This window comes from Sinocyclocheilus anshuiensis, unplaced genomic scaffold (assembly GCF_001515605.1).
Source record: "Sinocyclocheilus anshuiensis isolate Anshui unplaced genomic scaffold, SAMN03320099.WGS_v1.1 scaffold489, whole genome shotgun sequence".
Lineage (NCBI taxonomy): Eukaryota > Metazoa > Chordata > Actinopteri > Cypriniformes > Cyprinidae > Sinocyclocheilus > Sinocyclocheilus anshuiensis.
The window spans coordinates 85,044-106,598 of record NW_015537958.1 but is presented as its reverse complement, the minus strand read 5'-3'; the positions used below and the strand labels follow the sequence as shown (position 1 = coordinate 106,598).

The window sequence follows — 21,555 nt, the reverse complement described above, 5'->3', positions numbered from 1 at the left end:
TCTCTCTCTCTCACTCACTCACTCACTCACTCACTCACTCACTCACTCACTCACTCACTCACTCACACACACAAATCTTTTACATTTTAATTTACATTTCAATTTGATTTTAGGGCTTAAGTGTAATTTTGACATAGTACCAAAACTTTAACGTAAGTATGATTTCTGTCTTTTTACACCAGTTTCTACAGCATACCATAAGGTTTTTTTTTTTGATTCAGTGGAGAGAGATTGTTTTGTTATTTATTTTTCTAATGTATATTTAATAGCACAAATTGCCAAGGTAGGACACCTGCCAGGACTTCCTTGACTTTTTCCCTTTCATAATGTGAATTCAAGTCAAGTCAAGTCTGCTTTATTGTCAATTCTTCCACATGTACAGCACATACACACAGAGAATTGAAATGGGCAAGGTCGGGAGGGAGTTCAGCTTCCTGACAGCCTGATGGATGAAGCTGTCCTTCAGTCTGCTGGTCCTGGCCTGGAGACTCTGCAGTCTCCTCCCTGATGGCAGCAGACTGAAGAAGCTGTGTGTTGGGTGGGTGGGATCACCTGCAATGCAGAGGGCTTTGCGTGTGAGACGGGTGTTGTAAATGTCCTGGAGGGAGGGGAGAGAGGCACCAACGATCTTCTCAGCTGCTCTCACTATGCGCTGAAGTGTCTTGCGGCAGGATGCGTTGCAGGCACCATACCACACAGTGATGCAGCTCGTCAGAATGCTCTCGATGGTGCCTCTGTAGAAGGTGTACATGATGGGGGCCGGGGCTCTGGCTCTTCTTAGTTTGCGGAGGAAGTAGAGACGCTGCTGTGCTTTCTTGGCCAGTGCTGTGGTGTTGTCAGCCTAGGAGAGATCATCTGTGATGTGCACACCCAGGAACTTGGTGCTGCTCACCCTCTCCACAGTCACACCATTGACGGACAGAGGAGCATGCTGAGTGTGCGCACTCTCCTGAAGTCAACAACAATCTCCTTTTTCAGCTGGTATTCATAAAAGTCCTGAGGGTCGACTCAGTCTCAGCCAGAGTCTTCGCTCTTCCTTCTGCTCTGCTCCGGTAATCCTTAAAAGAGAAAGGGAAACACTTAATGCAGGGTCAGTCCTCAGCTCCAGGAAAGAAGGCCTCTCTAAATCTGCCTGAGTCTCCACAGCTGAAGAACTGATTCAGGAGTGGGATTGTGAGGGATTGTGCCAAAGCAGGAATGACTGTAGGTGATCAGGCTGACTCAGAAGTTGACGTTATGGAGCAGGTCAGCATTGGAGCCGCTGGAGCAAATTGGAGAATGTACTCAACAGTACTTTTTACCTTCTGGAAACACTCTATATGCTGTTATATATATTTTTTTTTACAACATTTTAGAATAGCTATATGTGTCATATATATATATATATATAATGGGATAAGGATGTTCACAACTAATTTTACAGGATTACAATGACATATTCAAAATAAACCCTTGTATGTGTATTAAGAAATTGAATAGATAAAATTTTGATTTCATGTCGACTTTGTGTTCTTTCATAAATGCTAGCCTACAACCATCATATGGCCATCTATGACAACCCGAACATCAGTCATTCATGATCTTCAAATGAAAAAATCCATGTTCAGCTAATGTTGGTGGAACCATTTCTCTCATATAAAAACAGCGATGTTTAGGCCAGGTCACAGTTTTTCATATTGTGAAACATCTACAAGCATGGTTCTTCTATTCCCAAATATGCAGTGGCCAAAAGATACATTGGTGCGATCAAACATAAATATGCTCGGCAGGCAGTTAATCTGTCAACTTCTTAGTGTTATTCATTCTCGGGTTAGTCTGTAGTCAGTAAAGTAGTAACGTCTCTGCTGTGACCACGGCCCATAAATTTTCACAGTTTAGAGCTGGCTGTTAATATAGAGCTGTGTAGCAGTAGAGTTGGTAATGGTTTCCATAAGCCAGTGCTGGAATGCACTAAATCAAAGCCAAGATAACAGCTAAAAGCAAGATCCCCATATTGTCTCCTGTTGAGGTTTCACTCATGAGGATTGTCTCCAAACCATCTCCAGTTTCACAGCCGACTTCACCATAGATGTAGAGAATGACAGCATAATTAGCATGTGTTCAGAAACACTGTTTTGCTTTGAGCGAAGGTGGTTGCTTTGCTTCTAGAAAAACATGAGGCAATTGTTCAACTTCATCGATGTAACCATTTGACAGCACTGGAGGTCATAAGCAGAACATTCAAGTGCAATAAATCTTGGCTTTTTGCTGCCCCTGACGGATGTGGCACAGCCAAGTTGGACGTTTCATGCTTAGCGAGGGACCAGTGGCCTTGCCAAAATCTACAGAAACTCCTAAGCCTTGCCAGGGAGCAAAAGAGGGTACCTGGTCTGCAACTTCACCAATGAACATTACAAGAAGACCACAAACCTGGTGAAAACCCAGTGGAACGGAAACTCTGTGCTCAGATTTCCTACGGCATGTTTTCTACTGCCGTCTCCACTGCAGACATAAAAGCAAACAAACTGAAGGGTTATGCAAACATCTCAGTCATATTGAGCTTGTTCGGAATTATGAACACACCTAGATGGTCGACGTGTGAAATGCGGCACGCTGTGGTGTCACTTTGCCTTAATGAAAGGGAAACAGGAGTTTGTTTGGTTTAGAAACCTGACAACCCTCATCCTTCCAAGATTTGTTGACTTTCCATGAATCAAGCTCGGTTTTTCCTCAGACACCTTTATAGTCAGTGTGAAGTCTTGAAGTATGTGTGCATGTTTAATGAACTCACAAAGTGCTATATATGTTATGGAAGTTCTGGATGTTTTTTTTTTTACATGATGCAAGCTACATTTATAAATTATATTAAAATGACAAACCTAGGTGTAATTCTGAAACCGCAGTGAAGTTGCCAATGAAAATGAATGCTCGATGGTTGCAATGAGCGTGAGCTCGACATGAACAAAAGAGCTATGTGTGGAGTGACCATACTTGAGGGGCTCAGTGAAGGGTAAGAGCCATAGTAATTAAGCTGTTAGCCCAGCAATGAGTTTTTTTCCTTTGCCCGAACTGGAACCTCTCCTGCAGGAGTGTTAAACTGTGTACATTCTCAGATCAAACCACCCCACCGACAGCTTCAAAGAGCTGACAGGCCAGAAAATGCCAGTCATGTGATGAACGGATGAGCAGGGGCTGTAACTAGAGCAGAAAGGCCACAGATTTCCAACCATAGTTTTCACTTTTCTGACTTTAGATATTTGCCTTGAATTTTGAATGTATCTTCTCAGACTAAAAGATTCAAATGCGGAATTGTGACTTAAGATCTTACTGAATTGCATCATCAAATGCACAAATTAATCATCAACCAAAAATCCTTTTGGCTTTTCTCAATTTTCAAAGATCTTTTTTTTTTTTTTGTTCCTCAAATATAATGTAACATCTTCAGCTTTTGTAACTGAAAAATCTTTATTTAAAATACTTTTATTAACTAGTAGTTCTGCATGTTGTTGTGTCTTGAAATGTCAACAGTTTGAAAATAATCTTTTTTTTTATAATGGCTTGTATAAACAAGCTATAATGCTAGTTACCTTGAATAAGAACACATCCAGATTAATGACAGAGACATCTTTAGGACACTCTATCACCCCCTGAGGTGTGTTACCACCCTTGTAACGCAAGAGCACAGAATCTAGCAAGGCTTTGCGTACTTGAGTAAACTATGTTTCTGGTCTAATTCTGACACACTCAAGCTCTGAAATGCAGTGTGGGTAATGGTATTTGAAGGCTCTTAGCTACAGTATCATTTTTGCTCTCTAGTCAGCTGATCAGGAGATAGTACTAGTAATTTTTGGTTTAGGTGGTGAAGGATTGCAGTGATTTGTCCGAAGAATTACAGTAATGCTAATGAACACAAATATGTGTGGCAATCTCAGAGCATGTGGTTATTTTGATATGTAAATACTCTTCTCCTTCTCTCTTTCTCTCTCTAGATGACTCCAGTGCTAGGAGGGAAGGTGCCAGACCAGCTGTTTTTTTTTTTTTGTTCCTCAAATATAATGTAACATCTTCAGCTTTTGTAACTGAAAAATCTTTATTTAAAATACTTTTAACTAGTAGTTCTGCATGTTGTTGTGTCTTGAAATGTCAAGTTTGAAAATAATCTTTTTTTTTATAATGGCTTGTATAAACAAGCTATAATGCTAGTTAACTTGAATAAGAACACATCCAGATTAATGACAGAGACATCTTTAGGACACTCTATCACCCCCTGAGGTGTGTTACCACCCTTGTAACGCAAGAGCACAGAATCTAGCAAGGCTTTGCGTACTTGAGTAAACTATGTTTCTGGTCTAATTCTGACACACTCAAGCTCTGAAATGCAGTGTGGGTAATGGTATTTGAAGGCTCTTAGCTACAGTATCATTTTTGCTCTCTAGTCAGCTGATCAGGAGATAGTACTAGTAATTTTTGGTTTAGGTGGTGAAGGATTGCAGTGATTTGTCCGAAGAATTACAGTAATGCTAATGAACACAAATATGTGTGGCAATCTCAGAGCATGTGGTTATTTTGATATGTAAATACTCTTCTCCTTCTCTCTTTCTCTCTCTAGATGACTCCAGTGCTAGGAGGGAAGGTGCCAGACCAGCTGGTGAAACCGAGTACTCCACTGACCTGGCGGGAAAACTGGGTAAGGTGCTACAGTCCTCTGATCCCCTTTGATCTCCTTCATTCCTGGTATTTATAATTGCTGCCCAGAAAGTCACTGAAAATATGCAGTGCAGCTGCCAAGATGTTTCATACGCTGCTTTTCATGAAATGCAACTTTTAGTTTTACATTGTATTAGAATTTAAAGAAAAAAAATAGAACTTTCAGAAACATTTAGACATAGTAAATGTAGCATAGCATAGCAATGTAGTATAGCGGTGACATTAGTTGTAGCTTAAAGGGTTAGTTCACCCAAAAATGAATATTAGCCCATAAATTTCCGGGGGGTGAACAAAGGCCTCCTGTAGCAAATCAATGTGTTTTTGTAAGAAAAATATCCATATTTAAAATGTAATAATCACTTTAATCTAGCTTGCGCTCACTGTTGTAAACGGAAGCAGTTTCGGGCGGATGACGTATGAGTTCAGCGTTGCACATGCGCCGCTCAGAAGTGACGTGCAGGGGAGAGATCAAAACAAAACAACGGTCACTTATTAGAAGTACAAAACGAGGATTTGTAAAGAAGAATGTCAGAGGATTTTGATATAAGCCAAGAGGAGACTGGTTTTCCTTTGCTAAAGTAAGGAAACTTTGCTTCCTATGCTCCTGTTAACAAACGTTGGTTTTCACGATGCTCACCGGCGCATGCGCAACGCTGAACTCATACGTCATGCTCCCGGAACTGCTTCTGTGTACAACAGTGAGCGCAAGCTAGATTAAAGTGATTATTACGGAAAGATCAAAGACAATTTTTAATATAACTCCGACTGGATTCGTCTGAAAGAAGAAAGTCATATACACCTAGCATGACTTGAGGGTGAGTAATTTATGGGCTAATTTTCATTTTTGGGTGAACTAACCCTATAACAGCACTGCCATTTTGTTGTATTACTGTAACGATGACATTTATTGTAGCATATTTGTTTTGTTGTAGTATATTAGTGTTGAATCTTGTAGCATAGTGGTGCTGCCGTTTTGTTGTAGTATAGTAGTGATGACATTTATTGAGGTATAGCGTATAGTAGCGCTGACGTTTATTGTAGCATAGCTGCTGTTTTGTTGTAGTATAGTAGCGATGACGTTTATTGTAGCATAGCTACTGTTTTGTTGTAGTATAGTAGCGCTGACGTTTATTGTAGCATAGCTGCTGTTTTGTTGTAGTATAGTAGCGATGACGTTTATTGTAGCATAGCTACTGTTTTGTTGTAGTATAGTAGCGCTGACGTTTATTGTAGCATAGCTGCTGTTTTGTTGTAGTATAGTAGCGATGACGTTTATTGTAGCATAGCTACTGTTTTGTTGTAGTATAGTAGCGCTGACGTTTATTGTAGCATAGCTGCTGTTTTGTTGTAGTATAGTAGCGATGACGTTTATTGTAGCATAGCTACTGTTTTGTTGTAGTATAGTAGCGCTGACGTTTATTGTAGCATAGCTGCTGTTTTGTTGTAGTATAGTAGCGCTGACGTTTATTGTAGCATAGCTACTGTTTTGTTGTAGTATAGTAGCGCTGACGTTTATTGTAGCATAGCAGCACTGCTGTTTTGTTGTAGTATAGTAGCGAAGACGTTTATTGTAGCATAGAAGCGCTGCCGTTTTGTTGTAGTATAGTAGCGATGACGTTTATTGTAGCATAGAAGCGCTGCTGTTTTGTTGTAGTATAGTAGCGATGACGTTTATTGTAGCATAGCAGCGCTGCTGTTTTGTTGTAGTATAGTAGCGATGACGTTTATTGTAGCATAGCAGCGCTGCTGTTTTGTTGTAGTATAGTAGCGATGACGTTTATTGTAGCATAGCAGCGCTGCTGTTTTGTTGTAGTATAGTAGCGATGACGTTTATTGTAGCATAGCAGCGCTGCTGTTTTGTTGTAGTATAGTAGCGATGACGTTTATTGTAGCATAGCAGCGCTGCTGTTTTGTTGTAGTATAGTAGCGATGACGTTTATTGTAGCATAGCAGCGCTGCTGTTTTGTTGTAGTATAGTAGCGATGACGTTTATTGTAGCATAGCAGCGCTGCTGTTTTGTTGTAGTATAGTAGCGATGACGTTTATTGTAGCATAGCAGCGCTGCTGTTTTGTTGTAGTATAGTAGCGATGACGTTTATTGTAGCATAGCAGCGCTGCTGTTTTGTTGTAGTATAGTAGCGATGACGTTTATTGTAGCATAGCAGCGCTGCTGTTTTGTTGTAGTATAGTAGCGATGACGTTTATTGTAGCATAGCAGCGCTGCTGTTTTGTTGTAGTATAGTAGCGATGACGTTTATTGTAGCATAGCAGCGCTGCTGTTTTGTTGTAGTATAGTAGCGATGACGTTTATTGTAGCATAGCAGCGCTGCTGTTTTGTTGTAGTATAGTAGCGATGACGTTTATTGTAGCATAGCAGCGCTGCTGTTTTGTTGTAGTATAGTAGCGATGACGTTTATTGTAGCATAGCAGCGCTGCTGTTTTGTTGTAGTATAGTAGCGATGACGTTTATTGTAGCATAGCAGCGCTGCTGTTTTGTTGTAGTATAGTAGCGATGACGTTTATTGTAGCATAGCAGCGCTGCTGTTTTGTTGTAGTATAGTAGCGATGACGTTTATTGTAGCATAGCAGCGCTGCTGTTTTGTTGTAGTATAGTAGCGATGACGTTTATTGTAGCATAGCAGCGCTGCTGTTTTGTTGTAGTATAGTAGCGATGACGTTTATTGTAGCATAGCAGCGCTGCTGTTTTGTTGTAGTATAGTAGCGATGACGTTTATTGTAGCATAGCAGCGCTGCTGTTTTGTTGTAGTATAGTAGCGATGACGTTTATTGTAGCATAGCAGCGCTGCTGTTTTGTTGTAGTATAGTAGCGATGACGTTTATTGTAGCATAGCAGCGCTGCTGTTTTGTTGTAGTATAGTAGCGATGACGTTTATTGTAGCATAGCAGCGCTGCTGTTTTGTTGTAGTATAGTAGCGATGACGTTTATTGTAGCATAGCAGCGCTGCTGTTTTGTTGTAGTATAGTAGCGATGACGTTTATTGTAGCATAGCAGCGCTGCTGTTTTGTTGTAGTATAGTAGCGATGACGTTTATTGTAGCATAGCAGCGCTGCTGTTTTGTTGTAGTATAGTAGCGATGACGTTTATTGTAGCATAGCAGCGCTGCTGTTTTGTTGTAGTATAGTAGCGATGACGTTTATTGTAGCATAGCAGCGCTGCTGTTTTGTTGTAGTATAGTAGCGATGACGTTTATTGTAGCATAGCAGCGCTGCTGTTTTGTTGTAGTATAGTAGCTGTGATATTTATTGTAGCATAACAGTGCGGCTGTTTTGTGGTAGTATAGTAGTAGTAACATTTGTTGTAGCCTAATGGTGCTGCCGTTTTGTCATAGTATAGAAGTGAAGGCATTTATCGCAACACACTAGCAATGCTATTTTGTTGTAGTACAGTAGTGGTGATATTTTGTTGTAGCATAGTGGTGCTGCCGTTTTGTTGTAGTATAGCAGTGGTGGCATTTGTTGTAGCCTAGCATTGCTGTCGTTTTGTTGTTGTACACTAGCGGTGACATTTGTTGTAGCATAACAGCGCTGCCATTTTGCTTTAGTATAGTAGCAGTGCCAATTTATTTTTTTTTTGTAGCACAGCAGCACTGGCGTTTTTTTTTTGTAGTGCACTGTAGTAGCACTGCTGTTCTGATATAATATAGTACTCAGCAGTAAAATCTAATACTCAAAGTGTCATAGTCTTACACAATATGACAGCATGCTGTGTGCCGAATGAGCATTGGTGATCCACATTTGATGTGTGGGCCTATGGAAAAACATGTGGCCAACTGAATGGAAACTGAGCCTGTCATAGAGCATTTGGACAGCACGTACAGTTCGTCACCCCTGTATTTCCCCATCAAACCCCCATCTCCAGCTGGCACACATGTGGCTGAATCTTCCAAGATACTGACAGGTAGCCCTGTGGTCTGGGATTGGACAGTCCCCACAGTATTTCCTGTGACTCACTCACTACACCCTGAAGTCACACACTCCTACCTCTAGAGCCCAGTGTTTGCTTTGGTAATTGCATTTGACAAGCCAAAGAGCAGGCTATGTATGTGAAGTGTGAGGGGGGAAGCATTCCATTCCCCTCCGACAGCTGCCCTCTGATTTGATATCGGAGCACCGCTAAACTCGGCGGTGTTCAAAGAGGGCCTGACCTGCTTGTTTTTGTACTGTGTAGCATAGCAGTTGTGATGGGAGATGCTTAGTGGGAGATGCTTAGTTCACTAGTGTATTTGCTTTTGTGGTGTTTGTTCAGAGTCTGCTGTGAGCGGTAACAGTCAGCAGGGAACTATAGAATGAAACTACAGAGGAGCTGCTGTTTGCTTTGTCTGATTGCATTCATGGTGTGGTGCTTTACTCAGTAAATTTGCCCACACAAGAACTTCATGTCCACTCCTTTATGCTTTATTTTCCTTGTAATGTTAGTGGTGTTGTGTAACTTCTGATGATGAATCAGTCTTCCATCTTTCTCCCTTCATTTATTTAAGCTCTTAAAAGCAGTAGTCATGATCATTGTATTATTCCGATTTCAAAATGTAATTTAAATTGCACAAATGTCATAATGATTATTTCACTAATAAACTAGTATAAACTAAAATTTCACCCCAAAATAAAAAATTTAGCCAATTTTGAGGACATTAAAATGGATTCCACATGTTTTGTTTTGTTTTTAAATGAGACACTATATTCATTACCCCAAATTCTCATTACTGTGATGTCAAGTCGTCACCTTTATTTCTCTAGTGCAGATTATTTTTTGACATGCTTTTCACATTCATATCTAAATGCCTTATTAAAGTAGGCTGTAAACCTGAGAAAACTGTTCCAATCACGTTTTAAGATGTATTTCAAAAAAGAAAGGTGCTGTCTAACATTTTCTTTCCTTTTGTCTTTCTTTGTAGTGCGGCCCCGCTTCACGCAGCCGGCCAAAATGAGAAAGCGTGTGATCGCCCGGCCAGTGGGGAGCTCAGTAAGGCTCAAGTGCACCGCAAGCGGCAACCCCAGACCTGACATCGTCTGGCTGAAAGACAGCAGGCCTCTGACGCCCGAGGAGGTGGGCGAGGGCCGAAAGAAGAAGTGGACTCTCAGCCTGAAGAATCTTACACCTGAGCACAGCGGCAAGTACACGTGTCATGTGTCCAACCGTGCCGGGGAGATCAACGCCACCTATAAAGTGGAAGTCATCCGTGAGTCATCCACCTCGTCTCGTTGATGTTTTCCTGGAATGCGATGGAGCTTTTGATGACTCATATAGTGTAGACTGAAAGAATGAACATGCAGCAACAGTTTAATATTTTCTCTAGTTGCTGGATGCTTTCAAGGGATATTAAAAGCTGTCTGGCATGCTGTCAGAACATAGGAAGAATTGACCTAATCATTCCTAACAAACAACATTAGCATTCTTTATTAGCAGCACTAACACACTTCAGCCCCAGCCAAACTGTCTCAATCAGTTAATGGCTTATTATTATTTATGCATGATAAAAAAAACAACTATTTTAATTTTATATTACTAGCAGTGTTATTAAATTGACACATAAATAGCTTGCTATGTATACAGTTTAATGGCAGCCAATTTATTTCATCCCATTTATTTTGCTTCCCAAATTAATTTGCTGCATTTGCTAACTTTACAACCACATCCTAACAGGGAGAAGTGCATTAATCTTGCTCTCAGTAGAGTCATATGTGACATTTTTTTCCTAACTCAAAATAGCCTAAAACTATTTTAGGACATAAAATAGAAAAACAATCTGTGCATTATAGACCCGTAATTGTGTTAAATACTGATTAGTAAATAAAATCGTCCTTATTTCATTACAGAGCGCACAAATTCCAAGCCCATCTTGACAGGCACTCATCCAGTAAACACTACAGTAGACTACGGTGGCACCACATCTTTCCAGTGTAAAGTACGCAGTGATGTCAAGCCGGTTATCCAGTGGCTAAAGAGGGTCGAACCAGGCGGTGAGAGCAAGTACAACTCCACCATTGAGGTCGGAGACCATCACTTCGTTGTGTTGCCCACGGGTGATGTGTGGTCACGACCAGACGGCTCCTATTTGAACAAGCTACTTATCACTCGAGCCAAGGAGGAGGACGCTGGCATGTACATCTGCCTTGGAGCCAATACCATGGGCTACAGCTTCCGCAGTGCCTTCCTTACTGTTCTGCCTGGTCAGTTTTATTCTCTGCTTTTTTATTTTTCCTTGAAATCCACTAATAATAGGCTATTTAGTCAAGGTTTCTTGCTCCAAACAATCATAATTTTTCATGCTGTTTGACTATTGTAGCTACAGTAGCGAAAAAGCATCAACAAACATACTATGATTCAAAAGGTTGGGGTCGGTAAGGGTTTTCTTTAATGTTTTTGAAGAAGTCTCACCAAGGCTGCATTTATTTGATCTAAAATACAGTAATATTGTGAAATATTATTACAGTTTGGGATAACTGTTTTCTATTTGAATATATTTTAAAATGTAATTTATTCCTGTGATGGCAAAGCTGAATGTTCAGCTCTTCAGTGTCACGTGATCCTTTTCGGAAATCATTCTAATATGCTGATTTGGTGCTCAGGGAACAATTATTATTATTATTATTATTATCATCAATGTTAAAACCATGATACATTTTTTTTCAGGATTGTTGAATGAATAGAAAACTCAGAAGAACAGCATTTATTTGAAATCAAAATCTTTTGTAACATTATAAATGTCTTTACTGTCACTTTTGATCAATTTAATGCACTCTTGCTGAGCAAAAGTACACTTTTCTCCAAAAAAAAAAAATTCTTAATGACCCCAAACTTTTGAACAGTAGTATAAATATATACAGTATATAAATAAAAGACAGATATATGTTAGGGCTAGAAAAAAAAATAGTTTAATTAGTAGCGATAATTACTATCTAATGGAAGTATTAGCATCATTTTAATTTTGGCGATACTGGCCTTGATATTATTAGGTTAAAAGACGATAAATATATATTTTTTTTATTAGCAGTAGTATAGTAGTATTAACATTAATTAATTCGATTTAATATGATTAAAAAATAATATTATTCAATATATTATTGAAAAGAAATTTCCTTTATTTTGATTCAACGTTAATTTGACTAAAAAATGACCCTAACCCTAAGTATAACTACAATAAATCACAGAAATCTGTCACTTCGTTTAAACTTAATTTTTCAATTGATTTACAGTCCTGATGCAAATTATGTAAATGATTTGTGTTATGATTGGCTAACCTTCACATATTGATGTAGTCCTGCTGGGTAAATAAAGTGCTAAATACTGGATCAGCATGTAGAAGTGGGCAGTTGTGTTGATGTGCTCATGGTCATGCTATCATACAGTACCATGACAATTTCTGAATTTTTGCATTTGTTTCTAGCCTGAATGTCCCATCTGATACTCTTCCTCATTGTAAAGAAATTCAGCCATGTCAAATAATGTGACACTGATCAGTCTGTCAGTTGTTGTTCTTTATATTGTGCTTTTCTCGTCTCCGTCTTCATCCAGACCCAAAGCCGCCATTCTCCCCGATCCCGTCGGTTCTGCCTCCCAGCCTTCCCTGGCCCGTCATCATCGGCATCCCCACGGGAGTGGTCTTCATTTTGGGCACCGTCCTGCTCTGGTTCTGCCAGTCCAGGAAGCACTGTTCCTCAGGAGCCATAATCTCAGGCCAGACTTTACCAAACGGCCACCGACAGCCACCCAGAGACCAGGCGCGGGCGGCTGCCGAGAAAGACTGCATTGGCTCCGTCACCTACGAGGAGTATTTGGCTCAGCAGCAACAACAACAGCTTCTGCTGGCCCAAGCTGCCCCCAAAGTCTACCCAAAGATCTATCCAGACATTCACACACATACCCACTCGCACGTGGACGGCAAAATTCACCAGCACCAACACATCCACTACCAATGTTAGCCTTCATACTTACAGTCCACTGGTTCATTCTTCAAAGATCTCCTCAGTCGCTGACGCAACATTTTGTCGCCAAAATAGGGCAGCGTGTTGGCCAGGATGTTTTGGCCAGGATGTTTTGAAATAGAGAAAGACTTCACAGAAACATTGCTGACAGCAAAAACTTTTGTAGGTTTGTATGGGACAAAAGACACATGTATTGTCTCTTCAATCTGCTTTCAAACTGTGATTCAGGAGCGAACTGATGCTACGATATTTTAATACGATTTTTTTCATAAGCCCATTGACTAATTTTGTGGATGGGGCCAAAAGGATTTTTTGGATTAGCACCAAATGTCAGTGAAACGTTCGTTTGCATGCATAAGAAAATTGTTTGCAGATATTGAGAGATAACGTTACAGTTTATTTCCTGTAACAGTTTATATCCTTCACTGATTGAATACATGAGAGCATATGCTCATGTTGTTTTTGCAGGTATGGTCTACGTTGTTTCAACTTTAAGAAATGGTGTAGGTTCAGTCTAGTTTTCTGTCTAACTGTATCTTTAATGGAAAAAGAGAATATCCTTGAGCTGTAGTTATATCATAACTAAAGATATGATGAGATTGTGGCATTGTACGTTCTGGCAAGGGTTCCTTGTGTTTTCATGAACTTTGTACTTTTATTTTCAGGGGCTGCTCTGAATAACCTGAGGTACCGCAATTAAATGTAAATGTAAATGTAAAGAGACCACTGCAGGGAATATCAGCAAAACACCATTGCCATGAAGGGATGTACATGGTCTGTAACAATCCGTAGGTGGTATGAATGCCTGATCCCAAGGTTTCCTAGCAGAACATTGTCCAGAGTGTAACACGGCCTGCCTTCTTCCCATAGTGCATCCTGCTGCCATCTCTTCCCCAGGTAAACACATACACACCCAGCCATCCACCTGATCTAAAAGAAAATGTGATTCATCAAACCAGGCAGCCTTCTTCCATTGCTCCATGGTTCAGTTCTCACCCTCACATGCATACTGTAGATGTTTTCGGCGGTGGACAGGGGTCATCGTGGGTCTGTGGCTATTCAGCCCCATATGCGGCAAACTGTGATGTACTGTGTGTTCTGACACCTTTCTATCATAGCTCAAATGGCTGAAAAACTTAACTCTGGCCATAGTACCTCTTCTGAGTGATATATAGCTTCGTGCTGCCTAATATATCACAACATTGACAGTTATACTTAAAGCTACTGCATAAAAAATGCATTATTAAAATTGATAATTATACAATTTTACACTATACAAACACACAGGTCATCGTGGGTCTGTGGCTATTCAGCCCCATATGCGGCAAACTGTGATGTACTGTGTGTTCTGACACCTTTCTATCATAGCTCAAATGGCTGAAAAACTTAACTCTGGCCATAGTACCTCTTCTGAGTGATATATAGCTTCGTGCTGCCTAATATATCACAACATTGACAGTTATACTTAAACCTACTGCATAAAAAATGCATTATTAAAATTGATAATTATACAATTTTACACTATACAAACACACAACAACCAAAGAGAGAAATACATTGTACAACTTGAATAATGTAACTACACTGCTGTTCCAAAATTTGGGGTCAGTATGATGTTTTTTGAAAAGTCTCAATTCTCACCACAGCTGCATTTATTTGATCAAAAATACAGAGAAACAGTAATATTGTGAAATGGTATTACTATTTAAAACAACTGTTTTGTTTGTGAATATATGTTAAAATGTAATTTCTTCCTGTGATGGCAAATCTTAACTTTCAAGTGTCACGTGATCCTTCAGAAATCATTGTAATATGCCGATTTGGTGCTCAATAAACATTTCTTATTAATGTTGAAAAACATTTTTTATTTTTTTTTGTGGAAAATGTAATACATGATGAATAGAAAGTTCAAAAGAACAGCATTTCAGTGTAACATTATAAATGCTTTTACTGACACTTTTGAATTAAATGCATCCTTGCTGATTAAAGTAGCATATTTCTTTCTTTCAATCAATCAATCAATAAAAGCTTACTGACCTCAAACTTTTGAAAGGTAGTGTAAAAATGCTTTAATGACCATAATGGCATTTTAAAACCATAGTGTTTAAAGGTTTTTTTTTTTTTATTGTCACCATGGATTTATATTTTGATTGTTAAACTCTGTGTGTGTCTAACTGATGCAGTAGCTTAAAACTTTTTGTGCTACTGTATCATTTATAATAAAATGTAAAAAAAGTTTTTTATTTAAAAATGTGTTCCTTTTATTTGCAGTTGATTTCATCTAAGCCTGTGGCTGCAAGTCAGTAGTTTACTGTAAAATCTGAAAATAAAGCAATGCCAGTCAAATTTACTAAACCAAATTTACAACTAAAGTTTATTTCACTCAAATGTTAGCGGAAGTTCATTGCACTTAGCAGAAAAGAGTTCTGTGAACTCGAAGACAAATCAGGGGAGTAAATGATGAACTGAAGGGGTTATTTTCTGCACAAGATTAATGTAGGGGAGGTCTGTTAGTGTTTAATGTTACGTTATGTTGGGATTTAATACTGTTTCTGTTGTCTGTGTTTTGGGGGTTATCATAATGCTGAAGAGCGTGTGTTTAAGTCAAGGATGAGTAAAGAAACACTGATGTTTTAGTGGCAATAAGTTACTGTAAAGGCAAGTTTTTTTAACAGCATACGAATTCATTTTTATTGGTGTTTCTAGTTAATTGTGGCCAGTCTAAGGCACACCTGTGCAATAATCATGCTGTCTAATCAGCATCTTGATATGCCACACCTGTGAGGTGGATGGATTATCTCGGCAAAGGAGAAGTGCTCACTAACACAGATTTAGACAGATTTGTGAACAATATTTGAGAGAAATAGGCCTTTTGTGTACATAGAAAAAGTCTTAGATCTTTGAGTTCAGCGGATCAGCTCCAGGCATGACGAAGCGGATATCGTCCTCTTTTGGAAGGCCAAACAAAGTAGTTTTGCTTTCACAACGAAACACAGCGCCTTCACAACATGGCAGCGGCAGCAACAATACTACAGCGAGAATAAAAGTTACGCCTTCTTTCTTTGCGTGAACATTTGGGCGGCGTTATGCAAATCTTCCCACATCGTGACGTAGATATGTGGGGGCGTGTTAGAACGAGCCGTTTTAGGTAGGTGTGGCTGACTCTTAACTTTTATAAAGAATATCTCTTTGGATTTGAGACTTTAGTCTCAAATTTTACAGATCTTCCTTATGCACCAAGAGCTTGTAACACTCCAAAGAGAAAGGAAACATTGAAATCGCATCATATGACCCCTTTAAGACACAACACATAAGACACTCTTTTTCGCCACCTGCTGGCGTATATATGTAATATGAAGAAATGGTCACTGAACGAATCAGAACGAATCATTTTGGTGAACGAACTGAAAATGAACGAATCTCTTGAAAGAATAAAATTTCCATCACTAGAATGAGACAAGTTAAGTTCGTGGCTAATTTCAAAGGGTTTATTTAGCTTCAATTACCACCTGACAACACTTTAAACATTACAGTGTTTTTTGCTTACATATTTATAGACTGTGGAAGTAAATAACAATAATAACAGCATGCAAAAGTCTTTTGAAGATTTTATTTTTAAGTTTACTATATAATAATTGTATTTGTATTTAATACTCCCTTTTTATTTTAAAATATTTAAAATTATGTACAGTATAATAGTATTATCACACTTGTTTATTATTTTATTTCAAAAAAACTAACTAAAAGTGCAATAATATTATCTCTATTATTTATTTATTTTTATAGCTATATTTATTTATTATTTATAGTTATATTGTATATATATATATATATTTATATATATATATATATAAAATATGTATTATATATTCTCTTATGAGAACCAGGCTGAAAAACGTATGTGCACCTCTGTCTAACACAGTGTTTCTTAACCCTGGTCCTGGGCGCCCCCAGGACTGCACATTTTGTGTGTCTCCCTAATGCACCTTTGTCTATAACACATGCACAAAGGAGCCACATGTTCGTCCTTTTCATTGAACACAAAGAAATTAAGTTTACTGAACTTAATTGCAATGCTTTAAGTAACAGAAAGTACTAAAAACTCGATCAAACTGAGTAACGTCAACATAGCAGAAACAAATAAGTAAGATGAACGTAATTTTACTAAGTTAACAGTGCATCATCTTTTACAGTGAACCTACTGTAAATCGCTAGTAAGTTACTCTAAACTTTATAATATTTTTCCAGTGTTAATCATTCTGAAAAGATTACTATAAAGTATTATGAATTCTTTTAAATGCATTATGTATTAGCGTAATACTGTAATTCTTTTTTTTTAAAAAGTGTTTTTTCCCCCTCCATTACAAATCATATTGTATGCATAAGATCAGGAAGGTTTTGTCGAAAATCAGGAAGCTACAATACCACACAGCTTTGAAAGCACTACTGCTGCTTCTCAACCTCTTCATTCTGCTCTTGAAGTTCTTCATGAATAGCGACGAGTGAGCGTCTTCAGTGAGATACAGAAACCTTGAGTGCCTATAAGGCCAACACCTGGGAATACCTGGCTGTTTCTTTCAAAGAATGAACTCTCTGTTTGCTTTCCTCCTTTTTCAAACAGTCATAATGGCTCGCTCAACAACAAAGCTGCAATTTGAAAGAGTGAAAAAAAAAACACACACCCTCTGAAAACTGGTTGCCAGTGGTTTTCCTTAAATGTTTACCTTGCGTACAAAAAGAAAAAGATGCAGAGAGCAAGAAGAGGGACAAAAAAAGTGTCTGTGAGATGGGACCGGAGCCAAAGCCTTTAAAGTCTGCCACAGAACCATGACAAAAGCAGCTTAATCTCGGTGTTGTCTTTCGGCCTTTCTTTACACATCCTGCCAAGCTGCCTTAGAGGAAAGGAATCTTTCTACAGTCCCACTGACATCATGAAAGCCCGGGATGAAATCAGGGTCATCAAAGCCATTCACATGTGGGACATCTGTGCAAGTGTGCTAAACGCATGAGCGTTGGGCTTTTCCAACCCCTACCTGTCCATCTTTTCCTTCAGACCACCTCTGAAGCCACAACAGACATCTGAAATGCCTTGATCTATAACACAGGCGCTTATTGTCCAAGGTGAGACATTTGGGTGAAACGCGACAACGATTAAACAGGAAGTTCCATAAAGCCATTCACACAGATAAAACCCTCTTTTAGCGCCTTGAATGAAACCAGAGGATTCAGCATGGAGGAAGTGCCGTCATTGTGTTCGGCAGGTGTTGCAACACATTGTTTGCATTAAATGCGAACATCCAGGGCATCCTCATCGTTTAACTTATTTCCTGTAATTATTCACAGGACTGCAGGTCATGACCGCTCACATTGTCCACACTTGTAAAATTACAATATCATTAATCACAGCTGTGGCAAGAATGAGTAGTTGATGACATGGGACCGATTCAACGTTGACGTTTGTGTCGTGTGGAACAAGGTCGATTTTTTTTGTTTTGTTTTTAAACAAATGGTCTTTATTTCTTTCAAAATACGTGTTGTCCAGACCATAGCCTAAATAGCAATAATTTATAGCAATAGCCTATATAGAATCAAATACTAATCTAAAACTGTTGACATCTTTTTGTTGTCGTTTCAGGCTAACGTACATATTTTTTACAAATGTTAATTTGGCAATTCTGTTTCACGAGAAAACTGCTTCTGTGTTTACTCTTGACTGAAAAGATGCTTAACTTTGTATTGTCCAAAACCAATGAAACGTAACTTCATTTCAAACGCAAAGAGTCGGCTAATAAAAATCAATAAATTATACCTGCTTTGGTTAAGTGTTTCAATATGTTGGGTTCAGAAGCGTGGAGCATAAATCAATTCATTACCGCTGAAAGCACAAAGACTCTCTCTGTTTTAACGTTGGACAATCACTTATGTCAACTCTCAAACTGTTTTCTTTATCTCACTGAAGCAGCACAGCTCATTTGTACGGCCTGGGGCTTTACAAAGGAAGTCTGATTTATATTTTTCTCAGGCTGCATGACACAATGACAGCCTACCCGAGGGCTGAATTTCACTCTCGCTGGGCCGCGGTACAGGAAATTACCCAAAATCCCTCTGAAGCCCCAGAGTTCAGGCACATTTCACATGTACAATACCGTCTGTTCGCACCTTGCCCCTATTAGAGAGCTGGATGTCTTGACAAAACAGACATACTGTTGGAAACGGTCGCACTGGGCGACTCAAGAAACACACGAGACGGTGAATTACCAGCCGGGGCAGATCACGACAGGCCGAGTGATGATAATCGCTGTCCATTCACATGCATCTATCACCTGCCATGTTCTGGATGGAGCATGAAATTCCTAGAGAGAGAAAGAGTGTGAGTGAATGACGAGATCACTTGAGACACTAAAATGAATGTATTATTTAATACTAATAATAATCAATTAATACCTAATACTACAAATAAAGTAAACAACTAATTACTAATTACTAGAGTTATTAATAATTTCTTATTTTATATTTATTTTGTATTATTATTATTATTATTATTATTATTTGTTTTCATAATCAGTTCTTAATCACTGTTGTTACTGTTGACTAAAACTACAAAATGGAAAACAAAATTAATAAAAATAACAAAAGCACATAAGAAAAGTAGTAAAGCTTAAAATTAAACTGAAAACATAAGAATAAAAGGTTATTCAAAATATGAATAAATACTAATATATTATATAAGTAAATTATACCAAAAATAACACTGTTAACAAATTAATATCAATAATAATAATAATCAATAATTATTCATTAAATACATATGCAAGTATTTTATTTTTGAATGTATTGTAATAATCTCTTCCCACATATTACAAACACTATGGACAAGACCACAGGAGCCAGTTGAGTCCTCTGCACAATCTGACTTTGCTGCAGCCTGGAATTGAACTGCTGGTTTAGTCTGGCCAGAGGAGAACTGGCCCCCCGACTGAGCCTGGTTTCTCCCAAGGTTTTTTCTCCATTCTGTCACCGATGGAGTTTTGGTTCCTTGCCACTGTCGCCTCTGGCTTGCTTAGTTGGGGACACTTCATTTCCAGCGATACCGTTGACTTGATTGCAAAGATACTATTTAAACTGAGCTGGATGTTGACATCACTGAATTCAATGATGAACTGTCTTTAACTGAAAAATTAGTGTTTACTATTGTCATTTTGCATTATTGACACACTATTTTCCTAATTAATGCTGTTCAGTTGCTTTGACACAATCTGTATTGTTAAAAGCGCTATATAAATAAAGGTGTCTTGACTTGACTACGTTTTAACCAAATATCATGGTGTTTTAATGATGAATACCATGGTACTATCTTGGTGCATACACAAAAAAAAATAGTTATACCATAGTATGTTTTTGTTGGTGATATTTATGTGTAAAGAGGATATAGTTGTTGTATGGTGTCTTATCATGACTGGTTTTCTACCTGTCAGCTAAGTGGCGTATTTGGTTTATACTCTGTGGTATGAAATATGAGGCTCGTCGTGTGGTTTCATGTGTTTGTGTCAAGCTTTAGGGGTTGAAATGATTCAGTGGTGTCTGACACAGTTTCCTAATGTTCCTGTTGGTAATGAATGTGTCTCCTGACAGGCATTACATCTAAATATTCCCCTCCATTTACCCTGGCAAATAACTCAACGTCACTGTCATTACCATTCATATTCCAATTGTGTAATGTAAAACATAAAGTCCATATTTTCAGAGTGTTTGAGCTAGAATGACACAGTAATTAGGGCCTGATGTCTCTGCTTTCATTGTAACTGGTGGCTACTATGTTGTGTGTCAGTCTGGTGATTCATTGCATGTGTCGGTGTCTTTGATGCGGTGCTTGAGTGTCGTGTTTGCTAATACTGCCCTGATGATGTTATTTCTTCTGTGGTTATGGGATGACAGTTTCTTTTTTTTTCTCCATTCTGTGCTTTTGTGTGGCATGTTTTTGAAAATTTCACTCTTTCTTCACTGTAACATTTCCTTACAGCTCATTTACTTTATACATAAGTCTCAAGACTGCTTGATTATGTGTAATGAAAGTGTTTTCACACATTTTCAACTAGCAAAAAGCTATTATGGTACCACTGAATTGTTAGAAGTATTTTATAAATAACATTATATATCATCTAAGTACCATGGTGCCACGACAATACTTTTTTGCATGTGTGCATCTCAGTATCTGAATTCAGTTAGTGTGTTTGGAATAGGATTTTACTGCTCACTGTATACTGCATAGGATACCCCTTGTGAAAAATAAGCGCACACCTGTAGTGTACTGCAAATTTTAGAAGTAGATATAATAGTAGAGACACTTAAATGTACTTAAAGAGAGTACACATGCATAACTGTTTCTTAACTCACTTAAGTATTCACTTTAAAATAGTGCACCTTGTAATGTCAAATTAGGTTTTACTTAAAAATATTTTAAATTATTGTTTTAATAACCTTTTGTCATGCTTCAAAGAAGTACACTTATTTAGATGTGATGACTAACATACTAAATCACATGTAAAGTACTTGGTATAATTTTAATTGTGTGTTAATGTATAGTTTTTTTCAGTACATTCATCCATACACTAACCATATGTCAATGACAAATGAAGTAATTATGAAATTTCATATAAAGGTGTACTTTAGACCAACTTAAGTGTCAAAAAAACAGCTAATTGCATTTAATGTAAATCTAGATTATACTACATTTTCAGGTAACACTTTATTTTAAGGGCCAATTCTCATTATTAACTAGCATGCATATTACCAGCATACAGTATTGGCTGTTTATTAGTTCTTATTATTAGTGTTTTAAGCACATATTAATGCCTTATTCTGCATGACCATATTTTGGATCCCTTAAACCTACACCTAAGTTTATTGAGGCAAAAGTTGTAGTTA

The 21,555-nt window shown here is 38.3% G+C and overlaps 1 protein-coding gene across 1 annotated transcript in view; it reads left to right on the top strand.

Annotated features, from left to right (window-relative positions):
- Positions 1-13,321, top strand: part of LOC107666137 (fibroblast growth factor receptor like 1) — a 92,352-nt gene extending 79,031 nt beyond the window's left edge. Inside the window, exons 4-7 of the mRNA XM_016457304.1 lie at positions 4,589-4,666; positions 9,600-9,884; positions 10,522-10,875; positions 12,221-13,321. Coding sequence (XP_016312790.1) covers positions 4,589-4,666; positions 9,600-9,884; positions 10,522-10,875; positions 12,221-12,627 — 1,124 coding nt within the window. The 3' untranslated portion in view covers positions 12,628-13,321. The remainder of the gene's footprint in view (positions 1-4,588; positions 4,667-9,599; positions 9,885-10,521; positions 10,876-12,220) is intronic.
- The last annotated feature ends 8,234 nt before the right edge of the window (positions 13,322-21,555 follow it).